At 34.6% G+C, this 25543-nt stretch overlaps 2 protein-coding genes across 3 annotated transcripts in view; one reads left to right on the forward strand and one right to left on the reverse strand.

Annotated features, from left to right (window-relative positions):
- LOC126883286 (uncharacterized) overlaps nucleotides 1-25543 on the forward strand; it is a 366556-nt gene that overhangs the window by 290655 nt on the left and 50358 nt on the right. For both annotated transcript variants that reach the window (XM_050648632.1, XM_050648631.1), the window contains exon 3: nucleotides 11502-11638. In XM_050648632.1, coding sequence (XP_050504589.1) covers nucleotides 11502-11638 — 137 coding nt within the window. The remainder of the gene's footprint in view (nucleotides 1-11501; nucleotides 11639-25543) is intronic.
- The window catches only part of LOC126883285 (cilia- and flagella-associated protein 251-like), a 287613-nt gene that overhangs the window by 12802 nt on the left and 249268 nt on the right, over nucleotides 1-25543 (reverse strand). The window lies entirely within an intron of this gene.

Below are 25543 nucleotides of genomic sequence, written 5' to 3' on the forward strand. Positions count from 1 at the left end.
AATTTTAAATTTACCCACCACCCCTCTCCGTGGGGGGTCATAATTGGTATCATTCGATAGATTTTTGAAAAATATTGAACACGTATTTTTTAATTTTTCGATATGACGTTAATTTTGCGACATATTCGCTTTTTTTTGTGAAAATTTTTGACCCTCCCATTTCCTTACGCCGCCCCGCTCAATTCGTCAGATTTTTGAAATATACACTCTTTTGCATGTTCTTAACTTACCTTATCTTAATCTGACAATTTCGAGTATTTTTAAGGATATATTTTTTTCGGGCCCCCCTTAACGAACGCCTCTGTGTTAAGAGCTAATATATAGTAGAAGTATATCTGCAGGGTACCAGGTTTTCCCCATATGATAACACTGGTAAACACACAATTTGCTGCCGGAAATTTTTTTACTGTTTCTAAGTAATTTGGGTCTACTGAATCCAAAAATGCCACCAGATTTGATCCATCAGATCGGTTTCAGAAAATACGACAACAGATCACATTTCTAACATATAGGGTAATTTAACGCTGCACTTCCTACCTATATGTAGTGCTGCTACCCATGAAATAAACAAAACACTAATAAAAAGTAAGATATTCATTGTGTAACAACATACTTACAAAAATCATTACATATCTGCCAAAAAAACTTAATTTTTCATCTAACCTAACCGGCATCGCAGCACAAATCTGTTATTCGGCGTCACCTAAAAACTTCTTTTTTCTATGATTTTTTTGCAAAGGCTTTAAAAAGACGGTCCCTTTGAAGACTCCAGCAGTAATCCGCCATCATGTGAGTGTCCCATCTCCCCTGATACCTCTCTTCCATCGCTTTGATATCTTAGTGGAAGCGTTCCCCTTGTTCCTCATTAAGTTCACCAAGATTTTCTGGGAAACGCTCTAAGTTGCTGTGGAGGAGTTTTAATACTCATAAGACAACCGTGTTTGTTAAAATGGTTGAGCATTTCTTCCACTATATCCCGGTAATTTTCCGATTTAGTGTTTCCAAGAAAATTTTTCACAACTTTCACAAAAGAGCACCATGCATTACATTCAATTTGTCATCGATTCTGTAAAAAGGGAATATTTTATAAGTTGTCGTATCTGAGGCTCATCAAATATTCCGGTAAATTTTTCTTTACTAAGTGCAGGGAATTTGCTGGAGAAGTATTTAAAACAAGGACGATTCCGGTCTAGGGCCTTTACAAATTGTTTCGTCAGCCATAGTATAATATGTAACGGCAAGGTAATATTATTTTTTCTCGGTTGACCAATGCTTCGTTACCTACGGTAGCTTTTCCTTAAACTAAAGCATTTCTAGAACACCATTTTCTTCTACTTCAGTGTTGGTTCTTAGCGCTGCTATCCCAAAGACACAGGAAACAAGGATATTTTGTATAGCCACCTTGTTGTTCCAGGAGAAAGTTCACCATCTTAAAATCAACACAGAGCGCCCACTGATGTTGATCATAATTGATGTTTTTTAGCACCAGCGATATTGTTTTATATACATACTGTAGCGGAAGAGAAATCTTGGCCGATCCCCGTATAACAGTAAACACCTCGAGAATGACGTAATCGGATGTGCTAGGCCTCGCCGGAGAATTCTGGAAGGTACGTCACGTAGGCGGAACAAGCCGATAGCTCGAGATGGGAGTCGATTGTTCCAGAATAACAACTGGGTATAAATACGGGCATATTTTGTGAATAAGTTTAGTGTATAAGATAAATTCGTCTGTAACTTATATAAATAAAGTCGTATATAAATTACGAACCGCTATTTTTATTGTAATTAGAAGTAATTACACTAATCACGCTACAGTTGGTGTCGGTGTTCGGTTAACTTAGTGCGATATAAATAAGTGAATTACAGAGAGACTTTAAAAGACTTTTGAACTTTATTCGTCGGGAATAACCGGAGTGCGTTAATTGTTCGGTATTCGGAAAGACTTTAAAATACTTTTGGACTTTATTCGTCGGGAATAGTTAAAGTGCGTTGATTGTTCGGTATTCGGAAAGACTGTTAAAAGACATTTTGGAAAGTACGTGTGTGCCGACCAAAGATGTTGCTACAAGAACTTACAGTAAAACAGCTCCGTGAACAGCTCGAGGAACGGGATCTGGACAGCAGTGGGCTCAAGATAGTCCTACAAGCACGACTCGAGGATGTCCTCACGAAGAACGGAGAAGACCCAAAGACGTTCCACTTCCAGTCAGCAGAACAAGTAATCTTATCGAAATTAAAAACTGTTTCTGAAACGATCGATGAAACTTGTAGAAAAAGCGACGATAAATTCGAAAATGTTGCTAAAAGATTCGATGAGACTTCTCAAATAATTAAAGAGGTCTGTAGGCAAAACAACGAAAAACTAGAAGAAGTTTGTAAACAGAATAATGAGAAATTTGAAGAAGTTTCTAGAACATTCGATAAGATGCAGAAAAGTGTAGAGACCGTAGAAGAAAAGATCAAACAGCTAGAGAGCAGGATAACCGATACAAAAGTACAACCATCAGTTAATGCAGCAACGTTAGATCCTTTAGTGAAAGATGAACTACCGAGAGACGAAACGTCGCATAATATGAGATTCAAATTACCACCATTTGATGGAAAGTCCTCTTGGTCCATATATCTTAGACAGTTTGAAGCTATTGCGACCGCCAATCATTGGACCGAACAAGAAAAGGCTGTTTCCTTGACTGCTGCTTTACGAGGTGATGCTGCAGATATATTAAGGTCAATTCCCAAGGGTCAAGAAAATTGTTACCAGACCTTGTTCACTCGTCTAGAAAAACGCTATGGAGATGCCCATCTACAACAAGTATACAAAGCACAACTGCGAAGTAGAAGTCAACGAGCAAGTGAGAATCTGCAAGAATTTGAAGCAGATGTGGCTCGTGTGGTGCGGTTGGCTTATCCAGAGGTGCCAGACAGCGTTTTAGAAGAAATTGCAGTAGATACCTTCGTCAATGGGCTGAAAGATAATGAACTACAGAAAGCTTTACGACTAGCAAGACCGAAAGTTTTAGATGAAGCACTTGCTATTGCATTGGAACACGAAACGGCTAGTCAAACTTCACGAGGCCATAGAGTAAGAACCATTGAAGAAAGTGACGAACACAACGATGAACGTCTGGAGGAAATGATACGGAGGGTATTAAGTAATCAGATGCCAAAGAGACGCGAGCCTAGATGTTGGAATTGTGGAGACGTAGGCCACATTCGTCGTAATTGTAAGAAAATCGTACAGCCGTCGGAAAACTAGAGCGGGTCGACACCAAGGGGCAACTGCCGACCTCGAGAACTAGAGCCCCCATAGTAACTGTCAACCTTACGTCCTCCGGTGGAATCCACAACTTATACATCGAAGGTCGTATCAGTAATAGATGTAGATCATTTTTGGTGGATACAGGTGCAACGAGAACTATCGCACGTCCAGATGTAGTACGAGACCATAATAAATTATCACCTGCAACAGTAAAGCTTAGAACAGCGACTGGTGAGCTAATTAATACATATGGCGAGGCTAATATGTCAGTATCCATTGGCCAGACCACAGTTGAACATCAAGTATTAATTGCCGAGATCTCCGACGAGTTCATATTGGGGATGGACGTACTACGAAAAGTGGGGGCAATATTGGATGTTCAAAATGGAGTTCTCAGGATCAACGGTGAAGAGTTGCCCTTTCACGACGACAAAGAAGATGTCATCCGCTTACTAACTACATGCGACGTAACCATACCCGGTAATAGTGAGAAAATTCTGATGACCATGCTTGATGGACACTGCCGAGAGGGAAGTTTAAGGATGGTCGAAGATGTAGAAAATGTCGAGTTCCTAACGGCGAAAACTTTGGTAAAAGTTCGAGATGTCATCCCTGTAAGAGTTATGAATTTAAGGGAAACTGCTATTAAGTTAAGTAGAGGAGCTTTGATCGGACAGTGTGTTCCCGTGGCTTCAATTTGCTCTATGAATACCAATGAGAAATCATCAAAGTCAAAGTATCCAAAAGACCTTGTCGAGATGATCATTGAAAGATGCCAAGACCTTGACTATGAACGAACGGAAAAAGTAAGGTCTATGCTGATAGAGTATCAAGATGTTTTTGCTATTGATAAGAAGGATAAGGGCAAAACAAGCATAGTAACGCATAAAATAAATACCGGAGACGCTCAGCCAATCAGACAACGGCCTAGACGACTTCCATTTGCGAAAAGAGATGAAGCCGAAGAGATTATCAAGGATATGGACAAACAAGGGGTAATTGAACCATCGAACAGTCCATGGACATCACCAGTAGTTCTGGTAAAGAAGAAAGATGGTTCAACGCGTTTTTGTATCGACTACCGCCAGCTCAATGCGGTAACAAAAAAAGATAGTTATCCTTTGCCCAGAATAGACGATACATTGGATACTCTCTCCGGTTCTCGTTGGTTTTCCACACTCGATTTAAAAAGTGGATATTGGCAAGTAGACATGGAGCCAGCCGATCGGGAGAAAACCGCATTTTCGATAGGATCAGGGCTTTGGCAGTTTACGGCTATGCCGTTTGGTTTATGTAATGCCCCTGCCACATTTGAAAGATTAATGGAGGCAGTTTTAAGAGGTCTAACATGGAAAACATGCCTGGTTTACTTGGATGATGTAATTGTGGTTGGAAGGTCCTTTGATGAACATGCCAAGAATCTAATAGAAGTCTTTCAACGATTGAGGGCAGCGAACTTGAAGTTAAGTCCGAAGAAATGTCACATGTTTCGACGAGAAGTTAAGTATTTGGGACATATTGTATCGAGTAATGGTGTAACAGCTGATCCTGAAAAGATTGAAGCAATTAAAGATTGGCCAGTACCAAAAGATAAACATGAAATTAGAAGTTTCCTTGGCCTATGTACATATTACCGACGATTTGTCAAAGGATTTGCCAATATCTCCAAGCCCCTAACAAAGTTGACGGAGGAGGGCAAAGAATATACATGGAGTGAAGAGTGCCAAAAAGCTTTCGAACAACTACAAATGGCTCTGATCAGTGCACCGATATTAAGCTACCCGGGACAGGCAGGAAAATTTGTTTTGGATACCGATGCTAGCAACAGTGCTATAGGAGCTGTTCTCTCCCAAATCCAGGACGGACAGGAAAAAGTCATCGCTTATTTCAGCAAAGTCCTGTCGAAACCGGAAAGAAACTATTGCGTTACCAGAAGAGAACTGCTGGGTGTAGTGAAGGCTTGCGAACATTTCCATAAATACTTGTATGGCAGAAAGTTCCTTCTTCGCACCGATCACGCTGCTCTAAAATGGCTCATACAATTTCGTAATCCAGAGGGCCAGATGGCAAGATGGTTAGAACGATTACAAGAATATGATTACGAGATAGAACACAGGGCCGGAAGAGTTCACTCAAATGCTGATGCCCTTTCGAGACGACCATGCAGTGCGAATTGTAATCACTGTGCCAAATTAGAGGAAAGATTTTGCCCCGTGAGACGAACCACCGTAATTAATGAGCAATGGCAGCCCCAACAGTTACAAGACGCCCAAGAAGATGATCCATGTATAAAAAGAGTATTGGATTGGATGCGGCAAGGTGAGAGACCTAGTTGGCAGAACATTAGTTCATGTAGTCCAGAAGTCAAGGCCTACTGGAGCCAATGGAATTGCCTGGTACTAAAAGATGATCTTCTGTACAGAACCTTTGAGAACGATGATGGTACAGAATCTATGCTTCAGTTAATTGTACCTAAAAGTAAAGTGTCAGAAGTATTGCGTCAGTTGCATGACGGTACATCAGGTGGACACTTTGGTATTACGAAGACTCTGCAAAAGGTTCGAGAACGGTTCTATTGGGTGAACTGTAAAGATGATGTAAGAAGATGGTGCCGAAAATGTGAACCGTGTGCATCCGGTAATGGTCCGGTTGGTAAAAAGAGAGCACCCATGAGACAGTACAATGTTGGAAGTCCTATGGAAAGAGTAGCTATCGACATTGCAGGTCCATTTCCAGAAACCGATGCTGGAAATAAATACATCCTGGTAGCCATGGATTATTTTACAAAATGGACTGAGGCCTATGCATTACCAAATCAAGAAGCTGCTACCGTTGCAGAGGTACTTGTTAAAGAATTCTTTAGCCGATTTGGTGTTCCCTTGGAGATCCACTCCGACCAAGGGCGAAACTTTGAGTCAGCTCTTTTCCAAAACGTTTGTAAATTGATTGGTGCCAATAAGACCAGAACAACACCCCTGCATCCTCAATCAGATGGGATGGTCGAGAGGATGAACCGAACGATGGGTAAACACTTGTCCAAAGTTGTATCTGAACATCAGCGAGATTGGGACCAACACATTCATTTATTCCTGATGGCCTACCGCTCGGCCGTAAATGAAACTACAGGTCAAACACCAACCTGCCTGATGTTGGGTCTTGAAGTTCGGTTGCCCTGCGACCTAGAGTTTGGCTGCGGACCTTCCGAGGAACATGTTGCAGGCGAAGACTACGTTGACCGCCTGAAATTACGAATGAACAACATTCATGAACTTGCCCGACAACACATCCAGATAGCCAGTGACAGAATGAAAGATCAATATGATTCTCGATGCAAGAATGAAAGCTTCGAAGTAGGTGATCTTGTCTGGCTTTATAATCCGCAACGTCGTCGAGGCTTATGTCCTAAACTGCAAAGACAATGGGAAGGTCCATATGAAGTTAAGAAGAAAATAAATGACGTAATATATAGAATTAAGAAGTTGCCAAACGGTAAACCAAAAGTTATTCACATAAATCGTCTTGCACCATATGCTGGCTCAAATGAAACAGAAGAAGCACGAGTCCTCCAACAGGAGATGAAAGATGTCGCACAGCCAAGTTTTAATCAATTTATGTCAAATTACGCAGCGAGAAAGAGTGCTAGATTCGGCGTGACCACAGAAGTTCAGCAAGATCTGTTTGGTGTTCCAGAAAACGTCTCTCTGGCCCACTGTGTTGCCCAAGACCTCGAGATGACTAAAGGAATATCGTCCGTATTCAATAGAAAGTTCGGCCGCCTGGACGAGTTAAGAAATCAGCAGCCTAAAATTGGAAGAGTACTGCGATTGGAAGATGGTCCTCGATCTTTGCTGTATATGGTGACCAGAAAGTCTTATACGGACACGCCAAGCTACGAGAACATATGGCGTGTTCTAACTAATTTGAAGAAAATCGTGTGTAATTATGACATCAAAAATTTGGCTTTACCAAAAATAGGCCATGCAGTAGAAAATCTGGATTGGAAGATTGTGAGAAGCATGCTTGAAGTGGTCTTCAGAGGAACTGGTGTACAAATCACTGTGTGTTGCATGAACCCGAAGATGTCGTACCCTTCAAAGACAGTAGACTGTTATTTCTTCTTGAAGGGTGTATGCAGAGCTGGAGAGTCGTGTAGATTCCGCCATCCTGGGCCTTCATTTAGAGTTGCTGATCGAGACGCTCAGATCTTAAGAGGGGAGCAGTGTAGCGGAAGAGAAATCTTGGCCGATCCCCGTATAACAGTAAACACCTCGAGAATGACGTAATCGGATGTGCTAGGCCTCGCCGGAGAATTCTGGAAGGTACGTCACGTAGGCGGAACAAGCCGATAGCTCGAGATGGGAGTCGATTGTTCCAGAATAACAACTGGGTATAAATACGGGCATATTTTGTGAATAAGTTTAGTGTATAAGATAAATTCGTCTGTAACTTATATAAATAAAGTCGTATATAAATTACGAACCGCTAGTTTTATTGTAATTAGAAGTAATTACACTAATCACGCTACAATACTTATTTCATTTTTGTAGAATGCCCAATTGGTATACTTCCATATTTGTTGCCATTATGTAGAAGCTTAGAGTATGGAAAATTTTTTACCCTCTCCCTGGAGTGACCGCAACGAGAACGAAACTGAAGCCAAAACCAAGTTAGAACCAAACACGAGTGCCAGTGGCGTATCGCGTAGGCCAGAAGAAACTATATAAAACTACATAATTAAATAATATTGCTCGTAGGTTTAGTTAAATTTTCTATTTTTATTAATTACACAATATTATGCATGGCTTACATAGAAAGATTGAAACAAATAACAGTATTTTAGTATGTTGAACTTTTATACCCACTCAAAATTAAACAGGATTAGGAATTAGGGTATGTGACGAAAGCAAACTTTTTGAATTATTGATTTATGATAGATATATTTATTTCACATAGGTCGCAAAATTTCGGCTCCAATACTATATTTAAATAGGATTTATTTTTTCGAATTCTGAGAAAAAAGTTACAGGGGTGAAAAACTAAGAGACAATTTAGTGTGATTTTTATTTTCAAAGATCTCATTCAAAAGAAACTTTTTATTTATTCTGAGGGACTTTTAGCCCTCGGTAATAATTTAGTCTTTCATTCTGCGTTTAAATTTTTCAAAAGTATTACTTTTTTCAGTATAGGGCTTTTCATTCACAGTCATTTGTTTCGAGCTTCTGTCATGTGTCACATAATATTAATATATTTACGTCATACGTTATTGGTATATAACAATGATACAAACTAGAGACGTATGACGTAGATATATTAATATTATGTGACACATGACAGAAGCTCAAAACAAATGGCAATCGATGAAAAGCCCTATAGGGCTTTTCATTCACAGTCATTTGTTTCGAGCTTCTGTCGTGTGTTACATAATATTAATATATCTACGTCATACGTTATTGGTATATAACAATGATACAGACTAGAGACGTATGACGTAGATATATTAATATTATGTGACACATGACAGAAGCTCGAAACAAATGGCAATCGATGAAAAGCCCTATAGGGCTTTTTATTCACAGTCATTTGTTTCGAGCTTCTGTCATGTGTCACATAATATTAATATATCTACGACGTACTTTGTTGGTATATAAAAATAATACAAACCAAAGACGTATGACGTAGATATATTAATATTATGTGACACATGACAGAAGCTCGAAACAAATGACAATCTATGAAAAGCCCTATTGGAAAAAAATGAACACCATGTCAGTGGTAATATTTTCCAAATTGAATATTCGCTATCTTTGTCGTACAATGCACTCAGTCGAACAGAATGTGCTGACAAGACAGCGGCAATTTTAGATATTTGACACGGCTTTGGGAATAATAATAACGTTTGATCCAAAATTATTGTCATCATAGGTGGCTCTCAACGACAGAGATAGATATACAGTGCATGTCTGTTCTTAATTCAGATATACTACTTTCCAGTTTACGTCAACTTTGCAGTGCACGTCAACTTAACAAGAAAAGTTAGGTTATGTAGAGATGTTGGTGGTGGACATATACAGCATCCTGTTTGATTTTATTTATTATTGTTACTTATAATTGTGTTAATTCTTTTTATTTTAGATTAAAGTTCTGTGTTAAAGGCTTTGACTGATTTTTTATGTTTTATAACGTTAATCAAAATTAATTGATAAAAATTCAGATTAAAACAAGACATACGTAATTTTTTGCACGGCTAGCTTTGATCCAATAATTGTGTATCGCTCGTTATCTTGAGTTGTTTATTAAATAATATTGATAGTGTATTGGCTAAAGAATTTAAGACGTGACATTAATAAAAAGTTATTTATTGTTTATTATTTATGGAAGATCCCAAGCAGAGACTACACCAGGATATATATTGTGATATAAGCATTTTGTTGTTAAAGATATTCAAAATTTATCTAGGCGTTCCATAGTAACAATATATTATTAAAAAAATCACTTTTCCTCTTTTCTCGATTAAGTATTATCTTTTATGGCATAGTATATAAATTATTATAATCACTGAATACATAGTTAGTGAAAAATTATCATATTAATTAATTGAATTAATAATTTAAGCGATGATACAAGTAACAGTTATCCAAGAACATTCAAAAGTCATCTCAAGTTAATGGTGACAATGTCATTGTCAAGTAATGTTTATGTACGTATCCATACCAGTGAAAACTTTACTATAGTATTTTTACTACAAAAGCGTTATTACGTAAGTCAAAATTTTTGACGTAAGAGAACTGTCAAAACATTAGAATGTGACTTTGCCATGTTTATAATAATTATAATAAACATGGCAATAATGAAAAGTCACATTCTAATGTTTTGACAGTTCTCTTACGTCAAAAATTTTGACCTACGTAATATCGCTTTTGTAGTAAAAATACTATACATATAATTTGCCGTGTAAAAAAAGAAAAAGTAGAGATAGCCGTAAAATATTTGCGCCTGTGCTCTTAAATAATTTTTTTACATATAAACAAAATAAAATCAAGCAATAAAATGTTTAACAACGAAAAAAGTCAATAATATGTAATAACAATATACGCTATTAATTCCATTTTCGAAGTTGCCACAATATATTTTATAATTTCATTTATTTCGTACCGTTTCGTACCTACACCACTGGTAAAATGGTGATTTTTTATGTTACTTTTAATTTTACATGTAAATTTTTCTCATTTTATAACTTAACCATGTAATTTTAATTATGTAATAAGGTACATTAAAGTGTTAATTTTCAAATTATTAACCATTTAAGAGGCAATATCTAAGAATATAGGAGTATTTATCGAATTTTCATCTACGCACACATAACAGAAATATTTATTTACCTGTAAAATGTAATTCGCACTTATTTCCTGCTGCTGTCGCTTTTACAACCGTAAGCCGAACACATCACCACTATAAAGAGTTAAAAAAATTGCTAGTTTTCACTCAGAAATCGCACAAAAATCAGTAATAAAACAAGTGATGTCAAATCTCAATGAGAACCAACCGTATTAAAATAAGGATTCACTTTCGTTCGAAAAACAGATTGCGTGTTAGATCTCCAGAGAGAGAAAAATTTTTCCATGCTCTAAGTGTAGAAGGACACACTTTAAACTTCATTTGTAACTGTCGATAAAAAGACAGTGATCTGGTGTATACTCCGATACACCCATTTTTTTAAAGACAGTCCTATAATATTGTTACAAAATACCATATCATCTTGCTGAGAAAAAAAGGCAAAAGATATAGTGCAGCTATAGTGGTGGAATATACAGAAATGTAAGAATGTTTAAGTATTTGATGAGTATGTTATATCTCGAAAACTAGAGCTGATACAAAGAAAAGGTTTGTATTTTTGGAATCAGCACAGACGAATTAACAAAAATCAGTTGATTTTTTTTCGGCAGCAAGACAAAAAATTTTTTTTGTTGGGCTGTGTAAGTGTGTAATCCGACGCGTTCGAGTAACTGCAAAAATCCCCGCTTGGGCTCCCCTACCCAATGTTTGAAAATAATATTATAATAATAGGGTAGGCTCCCCTACCCCTACATAATGTTTGAAAAGCTATATCATGTATACTAAATATATAGGTAAATAATAATAAACATTTCAATATTCATTCCAGTGCTGATTATTTTGCCGCACACTGTAGTTTTAACGGTATTACGACACTATAAAATTACATTCAAATCTTTTCTTTTAGGATTGTAGCTATGTCTAGGACTTACAATCCAACGAATAGCTGGAAGTTTAGCTACATTGATGGCGTAAGAGAATTATTAGAGACTCATATTTTGGAGATCAAACTTGCAGCTCTCGAAGAAGTCACACCAGAAGAAGGTACGAATTATTTACTGATCTTAAATTAGATATTATATTGTTTTTATAAAAAAAAAGAGACAAATATATAATTAGGAAAAAATGTTGTATAACATGGAGGCATTCCTGTGAATATTCTTCTTTAATACCATTTTCCTTGTACCGGAAGCTTTTGAGCATCATCTCTTTTGTTTAGGTTATTGGGATTTTTTCAATTTCTATTGGTTCTCTGATTTGTCAAAATTCAAAAATGCAAAGATTTAAAATAATGGCATGAATATTTCCATCATCATCATTCAGCCTATATTTGTCCACTGCTGGACATAGGCCTCCCGTAATTCATCAAATTTTGACATATCCGCTTCAGGTCATCTGTCCATCTTGTTGGTGGTGGTTCTCTGCTTCGAAAGGGGTCCTGTCTGGGTCTTTACTCGAGAATACGTTTCGTCCATCTGCCGTCCTTCGTTCGCGTGATATGCCCTGCCCAGTTCCATTTTAAGGTCAATATTCTTTTGATTACGTCGGTTACTCCTGACCTACGGCGCAATTCTCTGCTGGTTACTCAGTCACTTAGGGTTGATCCCAACATCCCTAATAACACCAAACATTTCATGTAGGTTCCTAGAATGTACATACAGGACAATGAAAACATTCCTGGAATGTCCTCAAAAGCACAAGAACGTCCCCTAAATGTCCTAGGAAAGTCCTGTGTCAGCACTTTAAACATTCCTTGAATGTCTTGTTGGAACATTCCATGAATATCTACGAATGTTCTGTGGACATTCACAGTATATTTTTTAGACATTCCCTGGATATAGTCGCTGATATGACATAATACCTCCGATTTGTTTTTTCATGGGTTTTGTAAGAGAGACTAAAAACTTTTTTTATAGTCACCTCCTGTTTTCATATGATATTTTATGACATGTTTTGTAGTAAATTCAACTATCTATTTACTACAAAACATGTCAAAATTTACATGTGAAAACAGGAGATGACCTTAAAAATGGTTTTTCGTCTCCTACAAAATTAATGAAAAAGCAGATAGGAGGTATTGTTACATCACCGACGATATACCAGAAGTATATGTGGCCATACCAAATAATACATCCTTGATGAATATAAACATTTTTATTACACAAAATCTTGTCATATATTTTTTCCATAATCATCACTACAATGACGATTCATTGTATTGAATTGTACATTACAATTACAATCTGGTCATAATTGACCAATGAGCAATTTTAATTTAACCTAAATTACTACTGTTCCTTAAAATGAAGAGCTTACCCCATAGCGTCTCTTATCTAATCTAACAAGATCGTGCACTATTTTAACATACCTACACAGGCACACAAGCACTATGCTCTGCTTTTCACTATCACCTATCACTCAAACTAGTTCAAAAGGCTTTGTCCTCTTCAATTTTCTAGTTTGCCCTGTAGTATCGAGGAGCTGAATTTCTTCAATATTCTCGTACTTATGAAGTTGTTGCTCGTGACTTCCTGCCATCTTCTTGATGATTATATCCAGGTTCCATTTCTAGGTCCTTTTGGAGATCACTGTTTGTCACATACCAAGTAGCATCTACAATATTTCTCAGTATTTTGTTCTAGAATCTTTGTATAATTTTTATATTACTTGGTCTAGTAAGTACATACATAGTGATCACCGTAAGTCCATACAGGTCTTAATATTTGTTTATAAAGTAATAACTTATTATGCATCGACAATGTGGAGTTTCTTCCAACTAGCCAATACACTTTTTACATATATCTTTCTTTTGCCTTTCATAGCCACAAGGCTACGTTTTCTTCCTGGTTTTTTTGTAGAACACTTTCACGTGATTCTAAAAAAAATTAAAATGAACGGTAATTTTTCTATTCTTTACAAATAAAAATCAAAAGAAACAGGTACTATTTACATGTTATAATATGCATAAATAATTCGTTTCATAAAGAATAAAGAAAATTGAAAACGGATTTTATAATACTTACATAATGATTGCTAAACAAAAGAGATCCAGCCAGAGCAAAACTAACATACAGAACAGCAAAAAAAAAGCCACTAATTCTAATTCTAATTTCCATTTTACATCCAATCATAAAATTTTAGGTTATCATGAAATGTGAAAATGTGATGACCACGCGGCACGCGACCCTACTTACATAGAATACGGGCGGCAAATTTGAAATTGAACGCAAATTGAATAGTAAATGGCCTCACTTAAAATATAGGACATTGGTATTATGTTCATAGAATGTATTGTGGTAACATTCCACCAATAATTTAATCAGATGTTCACCGAATGTTTCGTGAATGTCCAGGACATTCAATCATTAATATAACTTTGATAGTACATTCCTGGAATGTTTTGTGTTGTTAGGGATGGACCGTTCCATTGCCCTCGGTGTTGTTCGAATTTTGTTTGCGGACGTCTTTGTGAACGTTAGTTTTTCCTCAACATAAGTTAGAACCGGCAGCACACATTTATCAAATACCTATCTCTTAAAGCAGATGGGAAGATTTAATTTAAAACCGTCTCTTAGCCTTCCATAAGCCGCCCCAGCCAAAATTATTCTACGTATTAGCTTATTGGTCTGGTTGTCTCTACTTAATCGAATTTCGTTCCTCAGATATTTGTATGCTGATGTTTCTTCTATAGTTGTTCCAGCTATGTTGAAGTTCTCACTCAGAATGAGGTTTGTCATCGATTGTGTTTTTGAGTGGTTGATCTTTAAACCCACTTGTGTAGAGGCATGGTAGAGCCTTTCGCACATTTCGATGGCATGATCGTGAATATGTCTATACTAAGAACTATATTACTGATCATTATCTATGAGCAAAATTTTGAAATTTTTTGGAAATCCTGTATATTTTCATCAAAAGTCACCGATTATAATGAACTCAGTGATGGATTCCGTAAAATTAAATCTTACATAAAAAAGTAACACGATATTTACAGAAATATGGCTATACAGCGGAACCCCGAAAATCCGAACTAATTGGGGGGACAGCCTGTTCGGATGCCAAAAAGTTCGGATTATGCGAAAGTTAGCGTAACTAGTAATTCAAAGCTTTCATTGTCGTTGATTTTGAGTCGCAAAACGTTCTCGCAAGAGTGTGGACAATAATTTTGGACTCAAGTTGACTACGAGAGAACCAAAGTAAGTTTATGTTTAACCTGTATAAACACTACATATTAAACTACGTATTTATTTAAGAAATTTTAAATGTCAAAGTCCTATTAATCCTACATTGTTCAATTTTCTGGTTTTACTCTGTATAATAAACAAGTTTTTAAGTTTTTGTCTTGGATTTTTTAATATTTTTCACTTTCCGTTGGTTCGGATTTGCCGAAGTTCGGATTAGCGGAGTTCGGATTTGCGGGGTTCTACTGTACTTATCCTTATAGTCTGGGCTGATTATCGGAGAATAGGCCATTTTTGGGAAAAGTTATTTACCAGCAATTTTATTGCTGGAATCGAATTATAAGATCCGATATATTAATAATATAGGTATGCAAAGTCCTCAGATAGTGTGCTACTTTTCTTATAAACAAAATGGCGCCCGAAAATCGTGTTTTTTCAATTATTGCTCTAGAACTCCGAAGATTTTAACTTTACAACAAAAACACTCAAATAAAAATTCACCGCGATTAAATTCTGAATAGAGTCGTGTATTTCCCGATCTACTCCGACGAAAATTTTCCTCGAAAAATGCGGGTTTTCCCAACAAAATCTTTAATTTTCAAATAAAGTTTTAGATAAGTAATTATTTACCAATAATTAAATAATTTGGTGACTTAAAAGCCTTCTTGGTTTAGATTATAGTTCCAGAAGCTGGTGAAAATTAAACGAATATTTTAGCAACAATTCAATTGTTAATTAATAATTTACGGTCGCAATAATAACCAAAATAATTAGGATACACTGAACAAATCTTATAAAGATGAGATGCCTATTTAACATTTTGTCGACAAAATATAAATTTTTTATTTTTTTGCATAATCTTTAAATGTTAAAAAAAATAGTTATAAACAAATTAACGTTTCTCAGAAAGTTTTTATTATATTATAATTTTAAAAAATAGCTAAAATGCGCATTTCAAATATCTTGAAAATGAATGCTTTAAAACTTTTTTGCAACGACTTGCAAATAAGTTATGAAACAGCAAAGTAAACATACGATTACAACGGTGTTAATACTTTTTTTTTTAATTCTTTCAAAGCGTAGAAGTGAGTTTAAAGTACAAGCTAATTATTTATAAAACAATATCGAATATCAGCTTAATGGTTATATTTTAATTAAAGATTATAAATATATTTTTTTGTAATTTACACGCGCGAAAGTAGAATAATACCGTACCGTAGCTACCCGCCCACATACACAACTCGTGCGAGTTTAAGCGTGTCAGTCGCTTCGAGTGAACATTTTATCTCCGGCTCTGTATCAAGCCTACTTTCGCGCTAAAAATTACAAAAAAAAGTATTTTTAATCTTTGATTAAAATATAACCATTGCACTAATTTTTGATATTCTTTGTGAGTAATTAGATTAATTAGACTCACTTTTAAGCTTTGAAACAATTAAAACAAATTATAAACAATGGAGATATCGTATATTTATTTTGCTGTTTCCTAACTCTTTTGCAAATGGTTGGAAATTTTTTTGAAAGCATTCATTTTCAAGACCTATGAAATACGCATTTTAAGTATTTTTTAAAATTAGAATATAATAAACAATTTCTAAGAAATGTTAATTTGTTTATAACAATTTTTTTTAAACATTTAAAGATTATGGAAAAAATGAAAAATTTATATTTTGTCGACAAAATGTTAAATAGCCATCACACCTTTATAATCTTTCTAAGTTTGATCAATGTCTCATGATTATTTTGGTTGTTATTGCGACTGTAAATTGTTAATTAACAATTGAATTGTTGCTAAAATATTCGTTTCATTTTAACCGGCTTCTGAATTTATAATCTATACCAAGAAAGCTTTTATTTCACCAAGCTATATAATTATTGATAAATAATTACTGGCTCAAAAAATTTATTTGAAAATTCGAGATTTTGTTGGGAAAACCCACATTGTTCGAGGAAAATTTTCGTCGGAGCAAATCGGGAAAAACATGCCTCTATGTAGAACTAAATTGGGGTGAATTTTTATTTGAGTATTTTTGGTGTAAAATTAAAATTTTCGGAGTTATAGAGCAATAATTGAAAAAAATATGATTTGTCGGCGCCATTTTGTTTATAAAAAAAGTAGCACACTATCTGTGGACTTTGCATACCTATATTAATAATATTTAGGATCTTATAGTTCGACTAAAGCAATAAAATTGCTGGTAAATAACCTTTCTTTGTACTTTACTAATTAGACTACGTATTATAACTATTTTTTGTTTCAAAATTTAAAGATTATGCAAAAAAAAGAAAAATTTATATTTTGTCGATAAAATATTAAACAAGCATCTCATCTTTATAATCTTTATAAGTTTGATCAATGTATCATGATTATTTTGGTTATTATTGCGATCGTAAATTGTTAATTAACAATTGAATTGTTGCTAAAATATTCGTTTAATTTTCACCGGCTTCTGGAATTACAATCTATACTAAGAAATCTTTGATGTCACTAAATTATTTAATTATTGATTAATAATTACTTACCTAAAACTTTATTTGAAAATTATAGTTTTTGTTAGGAAAACCCGCATTTTCCGAGGAAAATTTTTGTCGGAGCAAATCGTGAAAAACATATCTCTATGCAGAATTTAATTGCGGTGAATTTTTATTTGAGTGTTTTTGTTGTAAAGTTTAAATCTTCGGAGTTAAAGAGCAATCATTGAAAAAAAAATACGATTTGTCGGCGCCATTTTGTTTATAAAAAAAGTAGCACACTATCTGCGGACTTTGCATACCTATATTATTAATATATAGGATCTTATAATTCGATTCCAGCAATAAAATTGCTGGTAAATAACTTTTCCATGAATTTTGCTAATTAGCCCAGAGTATTAATGAAAAGTTATTTACTCATTAAAAAGAAAGCGAAAATAATTCTTAAGTACAAAAGACCACGAATCTCCCGAGCATCAGATATAGGATAACGGAAGTACAATTATTTAGGGAATTTCCAATTATTCAATTGGAAACTTTTAGGTAGGAGAAGATTGTTCAATTGGTACTGCTGCCAATTTTGATACGTGCACAAGAATCCTATAGACACATTTGGGCCAGCAGACCAGCTTTCTCAGTACTCCGATTTCCACCATTACCTTTCACAGTGTATTCCTGCTTACAGACTCATACGCTTATTTTAAATCTAAAAAAATTTAGTTGGCTTGCAAATTTTTAGAAGTCACGAAAAGTGTAACAGGAAGATTACTTCTGATAAAGTTTTATTTTTAATATTGGTAACATTAACAGTAAAACTTTCGTTAGTCTTTAGCAGATGCCGCCACGGCATCCATGTCAATACTATCTATCGTTTGTGGGTCGAGGCTGACGGCCACAATTTGAGTGGTTCAGAAAGAATCAAATATGTGCTCTCTGAAGAGATTCTAACAAGAGTTAAAACTAGTTAGAGCACTTTTGAGGCTCTATGAACTAACTAAAATAAGACGGCTCTTGTTTCGATTCACACCGAAATGATTATTTATTAAAAAAAATTTGATGTACTCCTTGTTGTATTCTAATTCTCATTTCTAATATTTGGCGCAAGATAAAAATCTGCTCTATTGCTGACCTTCCCGTTTGTAAGCGACACTGGTAATACTGTTGATGGTTGTTCTGTATAATCTTTTATGAATCCCGAAATATCTACGTTTTTACCCTTTGTTCGTTTATTTCCTTTTAAAAATGTCTGATCTGACCGGTACTATGGTTGCTATTAAGTTACTTTATCCAATTTTCTAGGGATTGTTTTTTCTTGATTCTCAACACTTTCCTGCTTTTTGTCTTAATTCTATGATGCTCTTCTCCATTCTCATCTGTTAATCTTGTTAGTAGTTCGAGGAATATCCATCGTATCTAAGAATATCCACAGGGATATTTTTAATGTAGTGGATTTCGCTCATACCCTGTCATTTACTAACTCCGCCTGTAGCCATTGCTCAGTGGGGGATTGCTTATTTCGTCAGTCACTTGGTAAAATTTTCGCTATATCTAACGACAATCACTTATTTTAACCTAAAGCCTAATGTAGTTGCCCAGGGTATGGCACGTGGAGCCATAAGTGAGAATTAGGTGTCCTATGAGACCGATTATCAGGAACCATCTCAGATCTACAGTGCTTGATATGGCCATTCCGAGAAAAAGTGCTACCTGCATAACACAATCCTACTCTCCATGATCTATGTTACTACCTGAATTATCTTAAAAATTTAGCTAAATTAGATTAGTCTGGATCCCGCGTATGACAAAAAAAGTTGATTACTAGCAAGCTGAAAATTTGTTAATACCTTAAGGGTGTCTAGTCAGATAAACTTTGATATATAGGAACACTGGAACAGGGGAAGTTTTAAGTGCGGAACAGGTTAAAAATTTGGAACGGTCAGACCACGAAAACGTCACATGTATTTTGTCCGACAGAACTTCCAATTGATTTGTTACCCTTTCATTAAACTCTCATGCAAGAATCAGGCTGTTATTTATCACCAAATGGGAATTATAATGAGTGGAACACGTAGAATATGTCAAATGACAGGAATTATGACATATTATGATAAATATCAGTCTGATTTTTGCATGAGAGTTTAATGAAAGGGTAACAAATCAATTGGAAGTTCTGTCAGACAAAATACTTGTGACGTTTTCATGGTCTGACCGTTCCAAATTTTTAACCTGTTCCACAATTAAAACTTCCCCTGTTTCAGTGTTCCCATATATCAAAGTTTGTCCGACTAGACACCCTTAAGCTATTAACAAATTTTCAGATTGCTATTAATCAACTTTTTTTTCATACGCGGGATCCAGACCTAAGAACAAACTCCGTTTCAATCAATATAAAGTTAGAACGCACAACAAAATTTGCCAAATATATTCTTCTTCGTATACCTCATCCTTTAACACGTTCAGTGCTATTCATATATTAGTAGCATTGCTGCCGACCTGATACATATTTTTAAAATTTTTGGTTATCCATTATTGTTAACGTGTCTTATTATAAAAATTAAAAACAAGACAGAATAAGTACACATCTTACCACAAGTGCTATCTCTCCTACGATACACAGACTACAAGTGCTAGCATACAACTAAACATTATATTCCATATGGTACATGACGCACCAGTGCGTCATCCGCCCCGCTAGAAGAAACAGCTTGACGCACCGGTGCGTCATCAGCACTAGGGATGGGAAAAACCTACCGGTTTAAACCTAAAACCGGTTTTTTACTTCGCAATAACCGGTTTTACCGGTTGTTTTTTGTCCCGGTTATAACGAGTTTTTTCTTTTTAAAGTAAAAACTGGTTATTAGGTTTTAACGGTGATTAGGATTAGGTTAGGTATTATTTCGGATCCCAATCATAATTATTATTCGCAATTAATTATTCCAAACAAAACCATAATTCAAATTTTATTTTATTTTATAAAATACAGAAGCAAACTGAAAGTGCAATCTCACATCAGCCAGAAACAATTATTAAGTTTTATTATAATATTTCCTTGAAAAGGTATTTGTAATCAAATTTACATAAGAAGTGATCTGGTTGAATTAGACGCAAGCATCATCTATTTTTCACACTTAACTCTTGACATTGAAAGTGGGTGAATGACCTTTTCTGATTACCAAAAATAATGCTCTGACTATGAATATCAAATTACTGATTACGAATACGAATCTCCAAGAATTTCTCTACGTTTTCAAAACGATACACTCATACAGGAAGTATTAAATGAGTTAAAATGTACCTATTCTACAAATATACAAACGTGTTAAAAGTAATACTTGTTCTTTCGTTAGTACTAATTTTGATCATATTGATATCGAGTCGAATGGAGTATCGCAAACTAAAGTGTATTTACTCTGGGCTAATTAGCAAAATAAAAGGAAAATTTATTTACCAGCAATTTTATTGCTGGAATCGAATCTTATTATTGTACGTATTAATAATATAGGTATGCAAAGTCCGCAGATAGTGTGCTACTTTTTTTATAAACAAAATGGCGCCCGAAAATCGTGTTTTTTTCAATTTTTGCTCTATAACTCCAAAGATTTTAACTTTACGCCAAAAACACCCAAATAAAAATTCACCGCAATTAAATTCTGCATAGAGACGAGTTTCTCCCGATTCACTTCGACGAAAACTTTCCCCGGAAAAAGCCGGTTTTTCCAACAAAATCTTTAATTTTCAACTAAAATTTTATATAAGTAATTGTTAATCAATAATTAAATAACTTGGTAACGTAAAAGCCCCTTTCATATAGATTATAATTCCAGAAGCCGATGGAAACTGAATAAACAGTTTAGCAACAATTGAATTGTTAATTAAAAAATTACGGTCGCTATAATAATAACGACAATAATTATGATGCATAAGAGTGACTATAATTTTTCATAAAAAGATACTATACCTATCTAATGTACTTTACAGAATTGAAATTGGACTATCTAAGCGGCCTCAGGAATATTTTAAAATTATAAACAATTTTTTGGCTTATAAATAAATAGAATACCTCGGTAAATATTAAACTAAATTAAATTGTAAAAACGGTAGTCGAAAATCAATGGCAGAATGCTTCTCGTAAAAGAAAAAACGTTTAATTATGACGAGTGGTTCCTGAGATACAACTGGTGAAAGTTGAATGGAATTTACGGCAAAAATATAAACAATAGGATCATAATTTTCAGACCATCACCTTTTTGTTTTTGTTCTCTTTCTCCACACCAATTTTCATATCTTTAAAATACTCATAACATATCGATACATTTTTGGCAAAGTAACGTAAGTTACCTTTTTGAAAATCATGTTTTTCCATTAAGAGGAAACAGTAGCGATCAACAGGTAGCGAAAACGCGTTCCAAGATTGCGGCTGTAATTTTGAATATTTATTCGAGATATTTGGCACACGTATTCGTAATATAATAAAGAATGGCGGTACAGAGACCAATTTGAAAAATATATTAATATGTGGAAATTACTCTGTAATTAAATACAATATTAAAAAAACGAGTCTGTACCGCCATTAAGAAGAACAAAAAAATACACTTTCTTCAAATAAACTTTTTTATCCGATGCCTAGATTTTGTGTCATTTTGGAACTACTAAAATTTTTTATTTCATTAGTAGTTCCAAAATGACACAAAATCTAGGCATCGGATAAAAAAGTTTATTTGAAGAAAGTGTATTTTTTTGTTCTTCTTAATGGCGGTACAGGCTCGTTTTTTTAATATTGTATTTAATTACAGAGTAATTTCCACATATTAATATATTTTTCAAATTGGGCTCTGTACCGCCATTCTTTATTATATTACGAATACGTGTACCAAATATCTCGAAAAAATATTCAAAATTACAGCCGCAATCTTGAAACGCGTTTTGGCTACCTGTTGATGGCTACTGTATTACCTTAAACTAACGCTATTATTGTTCAGAAGGCACTGCCAAAGTGTAATAAGCCTATACATATATTATGTTTAAAGTAATTCTAGGCTTACTACACTTTGGCAGTACCTTCTAAACAATAATAGTGTTAGTTTAATGTAAAAACGTGATTTTCGCCAATAATGTCACTTACGTTATTTTGCCAAAAATGTATCGATATATTATTATAATAAAAACTATCCTTAATACGTGTGAAAATTCCAAAAATAGCAAAATTCCAATCAAAAATTAGGTTGGAGAAAATGTAACCCTCAAAGTTCAAAATCGGTATACGTTAAAAAAATGCATTTTCTCGGCTTCCCATGGAGAAATTTCCTTCATTCTTTTTTTGTTCCCTAATAACTCGAGTAGAGCCATCGAACTAATGCATTATTAAATGTCAAACTTGCTTTTGTTTTGTTATAATAAATTAATTTATTTATAAGAACAGAAAACTACATATTATTTCCAGTTGTAGGCTTTTTTTTTAGATAAACTTACTACAAGTGTACCTTTTAAAGTTAAAAACATAAATATTCTCATTTTAAAGCTGTATAGTTATTTAAACAATTTTTATTTAAACAAATTAAAATTTTGTGTTATAATGAATAAATTAATTTATTATAACGAAACAAAAGCAAGTCTGACTTCAAAAGCAACTGAAAAGTTCGATGGCTCTACTCGAGTTACTTGGGAATAAAAAAAAGAATAAAGGAAATTGCTCCATGGGAAGCAGAGAAAATGCATTTTTTTAACGTATACCGATTTTGAACTTTGAGGGTTACATTTTCTCCAACCTAATTTTTATTGGAATTTTGCTATTTTTGGCAATTTTTACACGTATTATCGATCGTTTTTAATATAATAATATATGTTTTGAGTATTTTAAAGACATGAAAATTAATGTGAAGAAAGAGGACAAAAATAAAAAGGTGATGGTTTGAAAATTATGATCCTATTGTTTATATCTTTGCCGTAAATTCCGTTCAACTTTCACCGGTTGTATCTCAGGAACCACTCGTCATAATTAAACGTTTTTTCTTTTAGGAGAAGCGTCCTGTCGCTGGTTTTCGACTATCGTTTTTATAATATAATTTAGTTTAATATTTACTGAGATATTCTATTTATTTATAAGCCAAAAAATTGTTTATAATTTTAAAATATTCCTGAGGCCGCTTAAATAGTCCAATTTCAATTCTGTAAAGTACATTAGATAGGTATAGTGTCTTTTTATGAAAAAATCATAGTTATTCCTATGCATCATAATTATTGTCGTTATTATAGCGACCGTAAAGTTTTAATTAACGATTCGATTGTTGCTAAACTGTTCAAGTAGTTTTCATCGGCTTCTGGAATTATAATCTATATAAAAAGGGCTTTTACATTTCCAAACTATTTAATTATTGATTAACAATTACTCATCTAAAATTTTAGTTGAAAATTAAAGATTTTGTTGGAAAAACCCGCTTTTTCCGGGGAAAGTTTTCGTCGACGTAAATCGGAAAAAGAACGTCTCTATGCAGAATTTAATTGCGGTGAATTTTTATTTGAGTGTTTTTGGTGTAAAGTTAAAATCTTTGGAGTTATAGAGCAAAAATTGAAAAAAACACTATTTTCGGGCGCCATTTTGTTTATAAAAAAAGTAGCACACCATCTGCGGACTTTGCATAACTATGTTATTAATATATACAATCACAAGATTCGATTCCAGCAATAAAATTGCTGGTAAATAACTTTTCCCAAAAATGGCTTATTCTCCGATAATCAGCCCAGACTAATAATTGTAAATGTAACTTTGTAACCTATTGGATTAAAAAAACCGAAAACCGGTTTGTCCAAAAACCGTTTTCTTTTGGCCGGTTATAACCGCCAGGTTAAACCGTAAGCAAAAAAAAACCGGTATAACCGAAAACCGGTGTTTTGTCAAAAACCGCCATCCCTAATCAGCACTGAACGTGTTAAGGACATTGCCGATTATCATGACCCATTTTGTTCTCTTTGTTGCAGTTCTAAAAAGTTCTGTTGTTGTTTGAGTTTTGGAGTTTAAATGTCTGAAGTTTTTTAACCAGAACGTGCGTCGTCTCCTCGATCTTCTCTTTCCTTATAATTTCCCTTGTATAACCAATCACACCAAAGAATATTTTTCATTTCTTAGTATGTGACCAAAGTAATTCATTTTTCTTCCATTCATCTTCTTCTTGATGTGCCTATCCGTGACGATTGTTGGCGATCATCATGTCAATCTTCACTTTATCTGCAGCAACGCGGAAAAGCTGCACAGATGTTGTGTCGAACCAGGTTCTGAGGTTCTTTAAACAGGATGATCTTCTTCTTCCTGGACCTCGCTTTCCAAATATTTTTCCTTGCAGGATAGCTTGTAGGAGGGCATATCTGGATTCATTTCGCATAATATGTCCAAAGTATTTCAACTTTCGAGATTTGATAGTGGTTAGTACCACTGGGTTTTTCTCCATTCTTCTAAGGACCTTCCATTTGGGACCCCGTCAGTCGACGGGATTTTAAAAATATTCCGATATAGCTACATCTCAAATGCTTCCGTTCTACGTCCACGATTCAACATAATAAAAAAAGACAGATAAGACGTAGCATCGTAGCATTCCTACTTTTGTTGTGGCTCTTGAAAAAGGCCCCCATACGGTTAAAGGTGGATCTAGCTTTTACGATGCGCGCTCTTATCTCCTTGGTTGTTGGTCCATTCTTCATTTATTATGGTGCCGAGGTAGTTGTACTGCGTCACTCTTTCTTCAGGGGTTTTGTTGATGTAGTATGATTTTCTATGCCTAGTTTTAAGTATTTGTACCGGGTGTCCCAATAAGAATGGCTCTCAGCCATATCTCAGGAACCGTTTATAGTACAACTTTAAGAAAAACATATTTATAAAAAAAGTTGCCTCGGGAAAAGCCTGGAAATTATTTTCATAATTGTAGGTCCACCGATAGAGGGCGTATTTGAATATCAAAAATTAAAAAAATCAAAATTTTACAAAATTTGCCTAACGGAAGGGCACTGGAAATATGATCATCGTATTCTTCATAAAATTAGGCGTATATTTGATTTCACAATTTAAGTCTACCTTGGCAAATAAGAGGTGGGGGTAAGTGGGAACCTTGTTAAGAAAAAATTGCTGTAAGTTCGGTTCTGCTTAATCGAATTTTGCAAACTTGGTCTTGTTGAAAACAAATCTTTTTCATCAATATAAAAGTTATAATTTCGAAACAGCCTATCAAGTAATATGCTAGCTAGGAGGCGGTATTTAATTATTTTCAGAAATCTAGTTTTCTTTGGAAAATATTAAATACACGTATGCATT

This window comes from Diabrotica virgifera, chromosome 4 (genome assembly GCF_917563875.1).
Source record: "Diabrotica virgifera virgifera chromosome 4, PGI_DIABVI_V3a".
Taxonomy (NCBI): Eukaryota; Metazoa; Arthropoda; class Insecta; order Coleoptera; family Chrysomelidae; genus Diabrotica; species Diabrotica virgifera.